The sequence below is a fragment of the Podarcis vaucheri genome, assembly GCF_965113315.1.
Source record: "Podarcis vaucheri genome assembly, chromosome: 14".
NCBI classification, from domain to species: Eukaryota; Metazoa; Chordata; class Lepidosauria; order Squamata; family Lacertidae; genus Podarcis; species Podarcis vaucheri.
This window is the reverse complement of record NC_138752.1, coordinates 39,062,420-39,079,517: the sequence shown is the minus strand read 5'-3', so window position 1 is coordinate 39,079,517 and position 17,098 is coordinate 39,062,420. Positions and strand designations below refer to the sequence as shown.

Here is a 17,098-nt window from a genome sequence, read left to right as displayed (position 1 = left end):
TGGGGGCGGAGGACTCTGTCCCCCATTGCCTGAGGGATCCCGGCCATGTCAGAGCCCAGCCAGCCTATCCGCTGGCCGGGGGGCGTGACCGGGACAGTTTAAACCAAGGAGCAAGCCAGAGGATGTCCTTTTTGGCTCTCTTCCTCAATTCAAAAGTGACAAATACATCCACTGGAGCAATCCAGCTGCCTCTTTTACAGAATACAGGGATACCTCGAGTTAAGAACTTAATTTGTTCTGGAGGTCTGTTCTTAACCTGAAACTGTTCTTAACCTGAAGCACCACTTTAGCTAATGGGGCCTTCTACTGCCGCTGCTGCACAATTTCTGTTCTCATCCTGAAGCAAAGTTCTTAACCCGAGGTAATATTTCTGGGTTAGCAGAGTCTGCAACCTGAAGCGTATGTAACCTGAAGCATACGTAACCCGAGGTACCACTGTACAGAAATCTGGGAATTGGGAAGGGAATGGGACATGAGTTGTTCTCACACTGGAAACTCAATGTTCAGTACAGTTTAAGGAACTACTGGATGAGATCCCATGGTCAGAAATACTCAAAGAGAAGGGGGTTTCTTAAAGGTGAAATATTGAAAGCACAAGTGCAGATAATTCCAACAAGAAAGGAAAGTGGAAGGCATCTGAAGAAACCACTATAGCTGCATTTACAGCTGAGCTGAGATGTAAGAAGGGCCTGTATAAGAAATGGAAGAAAGCTGAAATCATGAAGTAGCCAGCAGTGGCAGGGAGAAGGTCAGGCATAACGAGCTCAGGCTTGCATGAGAGGTTAAAAACAATAATTTTTGGCTATGTTCAAAACAAGAGGAAGAACAAGCAAGCAGTAGGTACTCTGTGTGGAGAAGATGTAAAAGTACAGAAGTGGTACAGTGTCCAGATCAAGGAAAGTCCTAGTACTGCTCTATTCTGCTTTGGTCAGACCACACCTGGAGTACTGTTCCCAGCTCTGGATGCCACAATTTAAGAAGGATATTGACAAGCTGGAACATGTGCAGAGGAGGGCAACCAAGGGTCTGGAAGCCAAACCTTATGAGGGAGTTGTGTATGTTCAGTCTTGAAAAGAGGAGACTGGTAGGAGATATGATAGCCATCTTCAAATATCTAAAGGGCTGTCACATGGAAGATTGAGCAAGCGCTTCTTCTGCTCCAGGGAGTAGGACTCGAACCAATGGCTTCAAGTTACAATAAAGGAGATTCTGACTAAACATTGGGAATAACTTTCTGACAGTAAGATCTGTTCGACAATGGAACAGACTCCCTCAGAAGGTGGTGGACTCTCTGTCATTGATACTTTAGTTGAGATTCCTGCATTGCAGGTTGTTAGTCTGGATGACTCTCAAGATCCGCTCCAGCTCTACAATTCTGTGAATTTATTATTCATTTTATTGCAGTGATTTTACAGTTATAGTAACCCTAACTGGTATAATAAAAGTTTCAGACAAAAAAGTAATAAAGCTAGTCCCTCCCACTGCAGCAATGTCCCTGTTATTTTATGGACTTTCCCTTAAAGGCTGTGTATCTCCCTCTTAATCAGTGAAATAGAATAAATCCCCCACCTCTCACAAATGAAAAAAGAAAAAGATATTTTGATAACGCAAGTGAAAGTTATAAACCTCAGTTTAAGACAAGAGGGAAAAGCAATACTGTCACAGCAGCAGGCCATCTCTACCCCGCCCCAATCTGTATTCCATTAGTGCTAAGATTGTGTCTTGAGGGATGCAGACATTTAGATTCGGCTCCCCACCTTTTCATAGAATCATAGACTGGCAGAGTTGGAAGATATTCCCAAGGGTCATTTAGTCCAACCCCCTGCAATGTAGGAATCTTTTTGGCCAGCACGCGGCTTAAGCCCACGACCTCAAGATTAAGAGTATCACACTCTACCAACTGAGGTATCCACAGTCTCAGTGGTCAGTCATATCACTGCTAATCTGAGTACATATGGATGCATACAGCTCTGGCTGTTAGCACCCAATGCTACACATGCAAACAGCTAGATCAGGGCCAAATCAGGTGAATAAAGTGGTAGCGCTACTTTCCTAAGTAAAGAGCACAGGCAAATTGTTGAGGAAATTAAGAGAACAGAAACACAGGGCCCCAGAGAATTCAACAGAAAGCACATAGTTCCCTTCATACTGATTGCAGTGATTTTCTTCCCCTTGCAACTCCATGTAAAATGGCAAAACTTCCACTGACACAAAATTGTTCATTTAAAATTCTCAAGCATTAGGGTTAATATTGTTACTGAAAAATAGCTACTTGTATATTTTCCATACACTAGATATAGACTTTTCCAAACAATGTGAACTGAAATATTTCAGGATTCCCTAGTCCCAATGAAAAATTCTCATCTTTTGAAGGGACAGGCTCACAAGTCATTCACTAGACAAGTAATGAATATATTTGTCCTGTTGTATAAAAAGTACTTTTTGAATACTAAAAGTACACCATAAATTTATTTTACTTTACTTGTTACATTTTATCCAGTCCCATCTCTGTTTGGAGGCAATGTACACTGTGCTTGCTCTCTCTGTATGATCCTCACAACACCTTGCAAGAGTGTAGCTGGGGACTTGAACCCTGGTCATTCTAACTTCTAAATCAGAAACAGCCAACACAGTGGCCTCCACATGATGCTGGACTACAACTCCCACTATCCTTGCCATTGGCCATGCTAGCTGGAGCTGACAGGATTTGGAGTATATCTAACAAAATGTGGAAGGTTCCGTGTTGACTATCCCTGCACTACATTATGCTGGAGGCAGTTTGCTTCTAAATACTGTACTGTACTGTGCTTGAAACCACAGGAATTGAGAGTAGTGTTGCGCTCAGGTCCTGTTTACAGGTTTCCCATGGCATGTGGCTGGCCACTGCAAGAATAGGATGCTGGACCAGTACAGGTAATTGGCCTGTCCCAGCAAAGCTCTCCTTATGTGCCATGGTCTATTATGATTATGACACTCTACATGTGTGTGTTTTAAAACTCTGCTACCATTCCTGAAGGATGCAAGAACAGGAATACTAGAAGTTGCCTTATTCTGAGACAAACCACTGGCCCATCTAGCTCAGAAGTGTCTACCATGACTGGCAATGATTCTCAGGCAGGAGACTTCCCCACCAAAAGGAGCCAACTCCTGGGGGCCAAGGTCCTTTCACCTTCCCCAAACAAAATATTTGAGGGTGCTAGCACCCCCCCAGTTGATGGGCAAACGTTGTGGTGCACCCCATCTATTATGCAGGGCAGTGTTTACCTACCCCCCCAAAAAATTATTCAGGCTGGCAGCCCTGTTCCCATCCCGATCTGGAGATGCTCGCAGATGCAGTACTACTGCGTTACGACCCTTTCCCTTGAGTTTCCAGGTACAGCAGGTAGGTCACTGTCGGCCCTAAAACAGCCGATGCCCATGATCGGTCCTGCTGACTTTTGGGGAGGGCGCCATCCTACCTAGTGGTTCCACCTCTTCCCCTCCCCGCACCTTGTCATAGTACCACAGAACCCGAAAATTAAGACCCTGCGGCGCGCGTGCTGGCACACGCATACACACGTATGTAAGCCTAACCCGCGCTGACACGACCCCGGCGGCAATTTTGCCGGCTCTAGAAATGCAGCCACTTCTGGGGAGGGTCCCTGCGGAGTTCGCAGCCTCCTGGAAGCCCCGCCCCCTGGACCCCGAGGTCACAATCTGCAGGCGCTCGCGCAAACAACCAAGACCGCGGAACGGCTGCGTGTCGCGTGCGCGCGCGCCCGGGGGAAAAACGTCGCCCCCTGCTCCACCCCGCCCCCCGCCCAACCGCGACCCTTCGCCTCAAGCCTGCGCTGCCACCGCCGTCATGTGGGGGGGAGGCGGAGAACGGAAAAGATGGGAAAGAGGGGGAAAATAATTTCTCTCAAATATATAGAGTTACACACATTACGCCCTCTCCTCCCCTTCGTCAGCTGAACCCCGCCGCGAACCCGAAGTCCGCCCCTCACTCACCCTCTCTGGACGCTACAGCCGCGGACATGTCCTCTCGCGAGCTTTGGCGGCGAGAGTTTACAAAAGTCGAGTGAGAGGAGGAGGAGGTGGGGTGAGAGGGGAGAGCACCGTGCGCGAGAGAGCCGGGGGGGGGGAGTGCGTTGGTGGGCGTGGCGGGGAGACCCAGCGCGCTCGGCTGATTGGGCGTCGGTTCAGCGCAGGAGCGCCAAGCGGGCAAAGGTGTTTGCGGAGGGGAAGGCACGCGACGCTCCTTCGCGCTAAAACCGTTGGCTTTCCTCGGGGAGAGGGGGGTGGGGAGAGAGCTGCCCTTGGCGCCACCTCTTCCATCCGGGTGTTTTCCCACCTTTTTTCACACACACCCCTTTCCACCTCCTGCTTCTTTTGTAACTTTCTGAGGCGAGTTGGCACAAGTTGCGCGAAGTTGCCAGTAATGCCAGCCGGAGCCACCTCACACTTGGGAAGCTTCTTTAAAGCGTTTCCCTCTTACCTCACGAAACAAAAATGCGTATAAACGAAATGTTTAGGAGCGTGCGAGGAAAGGCTTGTGGCACCTTTAAATGGCTCAAGCTGCAACCCCTAACCCCGTTTACCTGGGAGAGAGCAGCATTGAATTTAATAGGATGTACAATAAAGGGAGAAAATGGAACGAACGAACGAACAAACAAGGGTTCCCAGCCATTACCTCATAACTTTCTCATAAGACTACACAGTGAATTCGATGTTAAAGGGGGGCTTTTTATTTCATATTTCTTAACTGGATTGTTATTTTAACTTCATAATAAAAGTTTTGAAAACTTAAAAAACTAACAGAATTTCCTTTTCACCAGAACTGGTTAGGATTGCGTTTTAAGAGATTTGGCTGTGTAGCCAACAGTCCTACCAGGAGTAGACCCACTGAAATTAATGGGCTGTGTCCATTAATTTCAATGGGTTTCCTCTGAGTAGGGCTGGCATTGAATCTCGCCTGTTGCGGCCTGTTGCTCTGGTGGCCTCAGGACCTTGCTTCAGGGCAGAAAAATAGATGCCGCAAATCTTTCAAAAGTGCTACAAACCTGCCCATGCTCAGGGTCACATACTGCAAATTAGTTGCCTCCTCTTTCCCCTTCCTGTTTTAATCCACAGACAGTGCAGTTAAAGGTGAAATTTTCCTCCAGCCTTCATATTTTCATAAATCTATGTGGTTAGAACACTTTCAAGCAGCAAAATTTTCCTATTGTTAACCAGCACTGAGCCAGGAAATGCTGTGCCTAATGAATTCCTTCCTGTCACACAGATGTTACAAAGGGGTTTGAGACCTTGCCAGAGACCAGTGGCTGTCTTATCTGTGATAGCGACTGTACAAAACTAAGGGTTGTTTGGTTGTTAATTTTTAAAAGCATAGTGGTCAAGGCTATTATTTACTTACATTTAGATCCTGTATTTCTTTTGTCATGGAATCCAAAGGAGTGTCTTGTAAATGTTGGGCACTTTATTTTTAAAATCAAATAGCCATTTCACTTGACTACAAATACATATGTTAATTTGAGTTGGTTATTTGCTTAGCTCCAATACCCAGCCTATATCCTCCATTTCTTACCTTTCCTGTCACAAAAGTTGGATGCCCCCACCCCCACTCTTTGCAATATTCCAGGCAGTTCCAGGCACTAACACAGAGTCTATGTTCTCTTGGAAAATTTAACGCATGGCAGAAACTGTTGTAGCTTTAAGAAATATTATTTATTCACATATTTACACCTACAGTCCACATGGAGGGAGTCCAGATCTTACATATGTTCATTTCAAGAGGAGTTTGTTCCCCACAGCAGTGCAGCACTGGAGTCAAAGGCGTCTCTCCCAGCCAGTCTGCCCAAGATCAATCGCTCCCTTTTTTCTCCCCCTTGTTCCCAGCACACCTTGCTAAAGACACTCTTTTCCTGTTTCTTCACACTCAGTTACTCTGGCAGTCTGCCCAGGCCCAAGATTGCTCTCAGGTGGGCCATCAACACCTTTTGTCATGTTAATGCCTCTATCCCAGGTGGAAAGCAAGCTTAGCCTGTATTTTGCCCACTCGCCTGCAATCTTCCCTTCAGTACTCCAAATAATCAAAATCCTACCATTTTTAAATTTCTATGGTTTAAGAACCCTCTATAACAGTATTTACTGCATTTTAAACACCTGCCCACTCCTCCACAGAGCTGGGGTTCTTCCCCTTTGATTTTTTTTTTTTTTTAGGTTGGTTAGGCTAAGAGATCGTGAACTTCTTTTGGTTACCAGCAATGAAACCCCACACATGTTTGTTCAGAGGTAAATCCTATTGAGATGGATGCAATAATAGTGGATTTATTCTGCTTTAGGTTTTTCTACAGTGTTTCCCCAGTGCTACTACATTATTATTATCTGGAGGGACAGCAGCATAGCACAAGCAAGTCTAAAAATAAAATATGTGATACGGAATATGCAGTGATTGGAAATGAAACAGAGTCGCCACCCCAAATGTTTACAAGCTCAAACAATATTGAAAGTGGGGTTGCGTGTTACTTCCCCAAAAGCATGATGAGCACAAATCACAATGAATACACAATAAAAAGGACGTCTGGAAGGGATCTTAGCTATTAGGATACAAAGCATTTTGTTACAGATCCCCACTTGTACATCTGTTTCAGACCAAATAACCCCCAAAGTGGTGTGTTCCTGATGGAAAATGCAGTTGAATTTAGCATTAGTTATGCTGACAAACTATGTGCAAGAGCTTGAAGAAAATGTCCAGAGGAAAGCAGCCAGATTAGTTTAGCATTTCTGTAAACAAAAGTATTACCATTGAGTCTCCTTTAAGTCCTTAACAATTGTGTTTTTCCAAAAATAATCATAAGAAAATAACCTGACTTTATTGCAGAACTAAACGGGCTTCTCAAAAGAAAGTATGGAGCCAGTTTCCAGTTTCCAAAACCAAAATCAAGATAAAAGGTGTATTATTAGATCTCAGAAAAAGAAACCATACATATGGAATGGGGAAATGTTCCATGAGTGTTTTACCCTGGAGTATATATAATTAGGCAATCCCATTTTCTAATCCTTGCCAAAGATGGTATAGCATCCTGGTCCTTTTGTTTCTTTTTATTCACAAATACTACCCAAAAAAAGTTGGGTGGGAGGAGATGCATACATTTAAAGCACATAAATAAAAGCAGTAGATAAAAGTGTGGCACTGATAATACTACTAATGGATATCCTGTGTTTCTGGTTGCTGGGCAGCCAACTTGAGAGTCCAGGAGGTTTTAAGTGCTCCTGATCCTGAATATATCATTTTCTATATAACTTCTCCCTGCACTGAAGAAGTTTATAGGAGATTTTAAATGTAATCAGAAACATTGGAACCTGCACTCAGTTTCATAATGGGCTGGGCTAGATTGGAACATAATTGTCACAGTGACCATGTAAACATACACTACCCTCAAATCCAGAGCTGCAACTGCCACTTTTTGAATCAATACAAGTTTGGTAGCTCAGGGTCCAATGGTGGGTAAGCAGGCAAGGTTGACTTCCCACCCTCATAATTTATATTGAAAGCTCCTTTGGAACAGAGAGATCTTTTTTATTTTTGTTTACAGAAGTCTGTTAAACTCTGTAAATGTGTGTTGATGGTACTGAATAAGAATATGAGGAGCTGGATCTTGCACCTCACAGTAGGAAGCATGGGTACATGGAAGCAAAGACATCACTTTGGACATTGTTCAAAAGAGTAGGAATCCATCCAGATCAGGAGAGAGAGACTGGCTAGCTTAGCGCTGTATTTGGGCATCCCAGTGGGGCCAGAATCTACTCTCAAATTTTCTGATACAGGTGGTCTGTTTTCCCTTCATGTCTGTGGCTGGGTGGTCAACACTCTGAGCAGTCTTTCAAGTTCCATGATTTGTAAGCATCAATGAGCTCAGTTGCAGCCACACTGGAACTGAAGTTGATGCAACAGGGACCAACTAGCAAGAACTTGAAAGGATGTCTGCCTGCAGTCAAGTTCAAAAAGTCAATGAGCAAGTTCAGAACCTCCAGCCTGCTTCACAATTGGTCAAACCAGCTCAGAACCTCATTGTCATAGCAACCATGAAAAGATTACATGATCATAGTGACCATGGAAAGCTTTCCTGGGTTCTAGAGCTGCAATTACCACTTTCTGAATCAATTACAAAATTATTGTTACATAAGCCCAGTGCCAGTCCCTCTCTCTGCCAAGCCATGGCAAGAGCACATGGGATCTCAGACGCTCACACAGGGTCTGTGTCCCTTTGGAGAACAGAAGACACAATGGAGGCTGTCATGCTTTAAGAAATAGGATTTACTCATCTATTTACACCCTCAGTCTGCATGGAGAGAGTCCAAATCTTACAGCATGGCCCAAAGCATTAATCAAAACCCTGGCAGTTACTAATTCATAGGCTTTACTCCAAATCTCTAACAATATGTATGCTAGCTCTCACAGGGTCCATTGGTGGTTAATTAGGCAAGTATCCTGAACCCCTAGCCTACCTGGAAGCAAGTCAGTATGTCAAGTCCCCAGACCAGGGTCAATCCACATGTCCAACCGGAAGCAGTCCAACAGAGATCCTGAAGCATCAAAGCCAAGAGCCATCAACATGCTGCCTTTTTTATACCTTGCATGCTGATTGCAGCATCTGGGCATGATGTGGCATGTGACCCTCAAGTCTTCCAAGCCTACTCCAGCTGAGGAATCACACACTTTCTCCCAGAGCTAGCAAGCCCGACCTGGCCAGCTAGGGAGCTGGGCTGTGGACCATTGCCTGCATTAATCTCGTGGAGCACCACTTCTGCTGCTCCCAATGCCTTAGAGCCCGCTGTGTTCATGGGGACAGGGGCCCCTCTGGCTCTGGTGATGGGTCCTGTGGCACTGGGTCCTGTGCACTGGCCCCCATCCCCTCGTCATCCTCCATCACCTTGTGAGTACTTCCTACTACACCAACATCTCCTTCCCCATCCCCAGCTTGCCCCGGTGTGTCCCAGTCCCAGCTACACCTCTCGCTAGGATCCTCTTCCTCCTTCCTGCCAGTTCATGACAACAAGGTTGCCACCTGGAGTAGACAAGACACTGGGGACCAATATTAGTGGCCAGGGAAAACCTGTGCCTCGTGTTTATTTAAAGTGTTTAATCATGTGCTTTAGCTGAAAAAAATTTCCAGAGTGGCTTGCAAATGTAACCGATCAGCAGTCACTGACCTCCCACTTACAATTTAAAAGACACAGCACAGAAGGAAAAGAGGTTGGGAAGGAGGAAGAAACAACAAAAGCAAACTCTTCACTGTTTCTAATTACTCCAGGAGTAACCCTCCAGATGTTGGACTATAGCCCCTGCATGACCAATGGTCATGGTATGATGGGAGTTGTAGTCCAGAACATTTGGAGGGCACCACATTAGATATCTCAGAATAAATAGATATCAGACAGGGCTGGATATTTGCTTCAAACACAGCTTTAGAGATTCCACAAATAACAAGAGGGAGAGGCAACAAAGTATTGTTGTGTGGAATGCTGCTGCTTAGAATCCCATCCGTTCCACCAACAACCACCACTCATTTTCTACACAAAATAGTCAGCATTCTGTGTCCACTGAGCAAAATCAATCTTCATCATACTGTTTTTGGTGTACCTCCCACTCCTATTTTTTAATATTTCTGAAAGTCTTGGAGTTCCACCAACCCTACTGATACCTCCGCTCATGTGTATGTGTGTGGTACTCTTGGCTACACAAGGAGCGGCGCTCACAGCCTGAACATTGGAAATAGAAGGAATGATATCAAAAGAAAAATGTTCTCTGGTAATAGGGATGGGGGAGAAATTCTATTCCGTTCACATCTGAGGGCAAACTTGTCTAATTCTGCACTTCTAATTCTGAAACGATATGCAAACAGAGACAAAACTGTCATTTGAAATTAGCTTATTAGAATTTTGCAACGCGGTTCTGCAGCCAAGTAATATGTATGAAAACGCACATGCTAGGGTAAAATGTGCATATAAAGGCACACATTAGCAACAATAACATACAAAAATGCATGTTAGGTTGAAATGCTTTGCAAAAAATGTGTATATTAGACAAAATCACATATAAAAATGTATACAGTATATAGTAGGATACATTCACAAAAAAAGGCTGAAGAATTTTAATGGGAACTTGAAAACAAAAATTGCAAACTGGTATGGAAACATGGGCATAACCAGAATTTTTGTTGGGGGGCAGGCCTTTTGTTGGGGGGGGGAGAACCTCAGGTTGCTATGTATTTTAATTGATTTTTATTGATTATGAGGGACAGCTGCCCCCTCTTGGCTACACCCATGTATGGAAATGTAGGGATCTAAACGTAGGACTGGAAAAATGAGAAACTGAAGAAACCAAAATGCATGAGATTCTTCCATGCCAACTGATTAATGTTAGGAGGTGCTCCAAATAAATCTAAATCAATAAATACTTGTAAAAGAAAGTATAGAGAGTGATATCCAATGACGTGTGACTGGATTTCCCTTCTCTTTTCTATCCTCTGCAGCCCCCCAAATTGTTCTGCAGGGTCCCCACCCCTGCCTTTGCAGCAGATTTGGTCAACATGTGGGGGGCTGCAGGGAAGAGCAATCCCATTGGAGTAGCAGAAATCCATGCAGAACTGAGTATCACGCAGGTCACTGGAACATGATAATAATGGAAATACATTTTATAACAGCCAGGATACCAGGGGAAAAGAAGTTCAAATACTTTGAGGTTTAGTTTACTTTAAGTACAACTCTGGTGCCAAACTTTTTTTTTTTTAATGAACAGCTTTTATATCTTCTTTCTCAGCTGAATTGAAAGGTTTTGCATGGAGGCTTTAGCAAAACGAAGAGAACACTCAGTCCTAGCAACAAAATGAAAAACAGAACAAGCATCCTAAGAGAAAACTAAGCCCAGTTTACCCCTCGGATATACAGCGCTAACTTTTTTTTAGCTGTCACTCCTCTAGTGGTGCTATAGTACTCCCCCCCCCCTTGGTTTTTTTTTTGTTTTTTGTTTTTTGTTTTTTTAGTGTGGCATCTTATCCAGAGTGAATTCAATCCAGTTTGCTGTCTAGATGAACTTGGACTGCAGTTGTTTTCATAGTGACCAGTCAGGATGTTGGTAACTGGCCCAGTCCGGATTTCACTGTTAGACACGACAGGTTGACATTGTTCAGAAGAGATGAGTTATGAAGCTTTTATCACATCTTTTTAGCTTGCCATCTGCTATTAATAGCAAAGATGTTTTCCCTGTTCTAACTGCACAAAGATTATAAATGGGAGGCATTTTTCAATCTATTTAATACATGAACAGAAAGTGTTATTGGCACATTTTTTTTACCAGCTCAACATTGTTAGAAGGAGGAACACAAGCGATTGCAGCAACTGGCCATCAGCAGTCTCTGAATATAAAATAATCTCATCTAATGCACTGGACTATAGGCAGTCCTATAAGTATTTAAATTCAGAGTGGGGCTGCAAGTCTGCTTCTAGTTAGAGTAAGGCTAAGTTACACAGTCACTGCATCAGAGCTCCCAGTTAGACATACTTGCAAGTACATAGGAACACCAGAAGCAGTCTTCTACAAAGTCAGACCATTAGTCCATCTAACTCAATCTTGTCTACACTGACTGGCAGCAGCTCTCCAGGGTTTCAAGCAGGGAGTCTTTCCCAGCCCTATAGGGAGATGCTGAGAACTGCACCTGGGACCTTCTGTATTCAAAGCAGATACTCTACCACTGAGTGACGACCTTTCCCTAAAATAGTTGTGTAGTGGACAAGCCCAGTGTTAGCACAAGGCATGCCCGGGCAGGTGCTGGACACATGCCATCCCCCTCACACACGAAGAGATATTGGCATTATGGGGCTGAGCAGCTTCTGACTGCCATCTTGAATTTGTCCCCAAGACCCCAGAAATCGGGACATCCTAAGTAAAAGCGGAACATTCCAGGATCAAATCAGAAACCAGGATGGCTTCTATAAATCTGGGTCTGTCCCTGGAAAATTGGGGCCCTTGGAGAGTCTGCATTCTGACATGAAGAGAGGTGCAAAGAGCATATCTCTGGGGCAAACATGGCGGTAGCTGAGGTAGTATAAGTTCCCCCCACCCCACCTGATGGGGATAGCCGATGAGGGGGGCACTAGCACACCATTGTGTTGTCCTCTTTTTCTGCTCTTTTAGGTGTGGCAGCCATTTTATGTTATGTTACATATCCCACTATGGGCATTTTGCATTGTATTACATGACTGGTACCCATTCTTAAAATTCCCAAAGGCCCCAACAGGCCCCCCAAGAGTGGTGACCCTTTACCCAGCTGAATGCATTGCATTTCACAGGTCAGCCACATGCATAACTGCATTAAAAACTTTTAAAGTATTTGTACTCCTTTTCTTCCACAGGATTTGCTCTTGAGAAATGTCACTGGGGAAGCTGCCTTAAATCAACAACAGTTCTTACACACCAGCAGGCGTGACTTCTCTGCGCTGGTAATATGAGACTTTGTATCTATGAAAATGACGCCTGGAAACGTAAGCTAAGAACAACTCCTGCTTTATATATAGAAACTGTTTTATTTGCAGACCAGACCCAGAATAAATAGTGAGGTAATTTTTAAGAGGAACCCAGAGCTGTAGTCTGTTAATGTTAACCAAACAATGGAACACAGTTTTGCCTCTTGATTTCTGGAAGATATTCATTATCGGTAGACTAGTAGCCTCTTGTTGAAGGCAGTGCCTTTTGCATTTATAGTATGAGTCACAATACTTTCTCTTTGAGGTTCTTCCAGAACACTTTCTGCGTCCTGATCCTATGCAGTGGGAAGGAAGCCCCACTGAGTCCAACAGGGCTTACTCAAAAGAAAGTGTTCTTAAGCGGGACGTGCAAGAACGTGTTGCAGCATGAGGTTCCTGTTCAGGAGTTTGAGAGAAGCCAACCATGTCCTTTTACAGGAAACTCCATTCCATTTCCCCTCCTCAATTAATTTTGAATCAAACGAACAAATGTACATAAGGGGGAGAAATAAAGAAACAAACAGAAAAAGAGCTCTTCTGGATCTCACCAAAGGTGAGGACAACTTGGGGAATGGGAAGACCTTGAGAATTTTTTTGGTATGTATTAAAAAGAGGAGGCCTATAGAATAATGCAAACCAAACCAAAAGCATAGCTGTCAACTTCTCCCTTTCCTTGCGAGGAATCCTATTCGGTATAAGGGAATTTCCCTTAAAAAAGGGGGAAAGTTGACAGCTATGCAAAAGTAATGTTTGGAATCCTACAGCACACTGTGTGTGTGTCATTATTTAGACCATCTATTATGCAAGTTGAAGTGGATCATTCTTTTCCATTGAAAAGCTGATCTTGTGCTTAAACGTTCCTCTCTTCAGACCTGTGGATTTGCAGATGCAGGTCCCTACAGTGGGATGCTTCCTCCCCTCCTCTCCTTTTTTCCCCTTTGGCCTTTGGGATGTGCCAACTCCTATTATTAGGCTTTGTTGGCCCTGCCCATTTGTCATGGTTCTACACCAGCTGAAGCGGGAGAAAAGGCGAGGGCAATAAATAAGCAGCCCCCATTTGAACAGGACTAGTGTATCACTGCTTCCAAGTGCTGTCCTCCTGCCTTCATTCAGTGTACAGAGGGTAGGTACATCTTCAAGATGCTGTGTTGTTCCTAACTATTAAGAAGAAACAAGGACTGTGTTATGAGTTAGATTAATGGTCTCAGTTTTGTTTTTAGTGTGCTATTGCAATATTTAGCAAGGCTCTGTGGGCTGGTGGGAGCACGACACACACTCGGTGGGAGCTTTAAATAGAAGGGGACGACTAGGATTCTGAACAATCCTCCTACTAGAGAGTCAAATTTAACAGGGGCTAGCCTTGAGATCTTTGTATTGCAAGGACCATGATCTGGTTAAAGCAGGGGTGGGGAAGCTGTGCTTCCCCAGCTGCTGTTAGACTGCATCTCTCTCATCCATGAACAAGGTGGCTGGGGCTGATGGGACCTGGGAGTCCAATTGCATATCTGAGAGTCCAATAGCATGTCTGACTTTTGAGATCTTGGTGGAGGAATGAATCCCTAGGAGTTCTAGTTGATTCTGCATGCATTAGCGTACACACAGGCAAATGGTTCTAAAGGGCAAGAAGTGTTCTCAGTGGTCAAACCCTAGTCATAGAAGTCTTTGATCTCATAAAGTTTGACGGAGCCCATCTCTTTATGTGCCTTACTGGATAGCAAATACTTTTTTTGTAGGGCGACAAGCTTTTGTTTTGTCTTTTGTATCTCCTGTTTGAGCTTTTTAAAAATGTAAGTTGCCCTGCATGGTATCATCTTAAGGCGGAAGGGGCGTTTCCCATTCTCTTAAATGCAGGAGAGCTTAAGATCAATTAAAAGCGTCGTAGCACATTAAAATCAAGACAAATTTATCATGGCACTTCATCAAATGCACAAGGTGTTGCACACGGGCTCTAGGTGCTGTGCCCCTGCTCACATTTCTCCCCAGCTCCACCAACCTCCACCTCCCAGTACCCCAAACCCCACCACTTGATTCCCTTAGACAAGGGATCATTTCCACCTTGCAGGCCAGCTTTGACAGGTGGGTTGGGCAACGCACCTGTAAATCACATGGCATCACTGTGATATTACACAGGTGGATTGGCCTGCACACCTGTCAAGAGCCTCCTCTTGCCACAGCTGCTCATACCAACACCATTTCTGTCTCAGCAGTCGAGTGCAATGAAGATGCAAGTAGCAGGCAATGGCATCAGAGCAGGATGGTTGTGGGGGAGCTGCTCTGTCTCACCTATTACTCTGCAGCTTACCTGGCCCACTGGCCCACCTGCTTGTCTGCCCACCTCCATCTTGCAGAACAAGAGATTTGGCACTACTTTGCATAAAAGTCACGACCTTTTTCTACAGCAAAATGCTGTTTATTCCCAAGGAAACGGATTTACCGTCAAGGCAGTTGTGATGGTGCTGTGATTTGGGGCGAGTTAAAATGCAAAACTGCACATGCTCCGGACATTTCCTCCTTTTATATGAAGACAGGACACAGATCATCCTTCTGTTCCTGACCATAGTTACTGAATATTAATGCAAGTATTAAAAAATAATAATCCTGTTAAACACAGGGAACTCTTCAAAAAACAACGAGTCTTGTAGTACCTTAAAAGAGCAACCCATTTTATTGTGGTATAAGTTCTGAAAAGTACCTTGTAGTACCTTAAAAGAGCAACACATTTTATTGTGGTATAAGTTCTGAAAAGGAGAAATCTGCAAATATATACCATCTGGAGGGTACTCAAAATTGTAAGAAATTCAGGGTTATTACAACATAGAATTAAAAATCCACAGAAATATTCCGCTAGGAATAACATGTCCTCTAGCCCCAAGTGGATATCTTTCAACTCCCAAGTTTACATTTTTGTTTGATTTCCACTAAAGCCAAAATATTTCACAGATAATTTAAATGTTTTGACCAGGAGTGCATGTGTGCAGAGTAGGGATGGGGAGTCTGTTTCAATGGGTCCAAGAATTAAATGTTTAATGACTACCACACAGGCAATTTTTGCAGACTGGATTGTGGGCTAAAAATAAAGACAACACTCAAAGACGTGTGCTGCTCCTTGTATGTCCCCGCAGTCTTCCAAGAATGAAAGATGGAGAAGCCCCAACTCTTCAGTTCCTAATCAAAATACTAAAAGGCAGGCATGATCCTTACCCAACTTCATTTAGAGGAAGAATGGAAAGATCAGTCAATTCCGGTTCTCTCAGTTTCTAATTTTACAATCTTAAATCCAGTTCTTCACATTTTTGCAACAATGTGTGATTTAAAAACAAAACAAAACAAAAAAACAAAAAGCCCTCGTGAAAATCCATCAGCATCTTAGGGCAAATTTCTCCTAATGCATTTGTATGCCATTTTGACTAACATATACATTCCTTACAAGAATCTTCCCTAATATAATGCATTTTTGTATGTTATTTTCATGAATACATTCATCGTTATGCATACTGTCCCCTGATATGCAATGTTTTTGGTAAACTTTGCTTGATTGGAGAACTGCATCATAAATTTCAGATAAGTGTGAATTTTGAAGGATGGCTGTGTTTTGGTTCTCATCTTGTTTCAGGATGTGTGAATTAGGTAGCTTTGCCTTTCAGTGCAAAATGGATCAAATTTCTCTTCCATCCCTAGTTCAGATAGGCTTCATATAAAAATAGTATACCTGTCTGAACTTGCCCAGGCCTTAAAACTGGAAATTTCACATTTTGGTATTTGCAATTAAAATTGGAAACTACACATGACCTTAACTGCAGAGTTCTGCACTCCCTAGTTTTCCTCTGACACACACAAACTGCAAATGCAAGACACTTATTCTGGATGAGGATGGTGTGTGTGTGTGTGTGTGTGTGTGTGTGTGTGTGTGTGTTAAGGTGGATATAAGCTATTGTCCCTCTTGCAATCCCTAATCAATTGAGGCTCTTTGTTCCTGCAATCTGTAATGCCAAAAATTCCCTTTGAAGCAAATTCAATGAGAATTGATTTTTTGCAACAGAAAAAAGCAAACCACAGACCACTGACCAATTGCATCTGGAACAGCTCCTATTTGTTGATTGCTAGCAACATCCTTCCAAAGGAATGCTAGACCAGGCAGACCTCGGTCTGATCTGCAAGGTGCTGGCTAGGTTCTTAACTAAGACAGCAGACTTTGGATTGTTTAAACACCAATCAGTAATGCCATAATTGTTAAAGGATTCTGAGATTTGCTTTGTGAATACAAAAGCAGGAGCTGTGGCAAAACACTGCAGGGTGAGTACTGCTGTTTAGGATTCCAGCCCCACCCACCTGTCAGCTAGCATTCGCAGTCCCCCTATTGGGTTGTCTCCCCCCCCCCCGACCCCCTACATGTTTTTATTACTTTTGCAAGCCTTGAGGCTCTTGCCAAGCCTGCTGATCCTATCCTCTTGTGCATGGGTGATGCAGTTTTGGCTACATAAACCATGGCACCTACAGCCTGAACACCAGAAACAGAGTGACTCATGAAACAGATGGAACAGGAATTCTTGTAAATAAGCAAACAAAGGCAAAGAAGTCAGCCCCCTCCTGT

General features: G+C 43.8%; 1 protein-coding gene and 1 long non-coding RNA gene across 7 annotated transcripts in view; one reads left to right on the top strand and one right to left on the bottom strand.

The window, feature by feature from the left end:
• MRTFB (myocardin related transcription factor B) overlaps positions 1-8,594 on the bottom strand; it is a 92,227-nt gene extending 83,633 nt beyond the window's left edge. Inside the window, exon 1 of one of the 6 annotated variants that reach the window (XM_082200048.1) lies at positions 8,491-8,594. Coding sequence is in view for 1 of the 6 variants with exons in the window: in XM_082200043.1 (XP_082056169.1) it covers positions 3,490-3,497 (8 nt within the window). In the remaining 5 variants the exon portion in view is untranslated. Of the gene's footprint in view, positions 1-3,489; positions 3,513-3,554; positions 3,574-3,990; positions 4,108-8,490 lie in introns of those variants that run through there. The other 5 variants (XM_082200045.1, XM_082200044.1, XM_082200047.1 and 2 more) reach the window with 5 other exon arrangements.
• LOC309519320 lies at positions 4,277-17,079 on the top strand. The gene is made up of 3 exons (XR_014213794.1): positions 4,277-6,273; positions 12,397-12,525; positions 15,549-17,079. It is a non-coding gene; the product is annotated as an uncharacterized lncRNA (long non-coding RNA).
• The last annotated feature ends 19 nt before the right edge of the window (positions 17,080-17,098 follow it).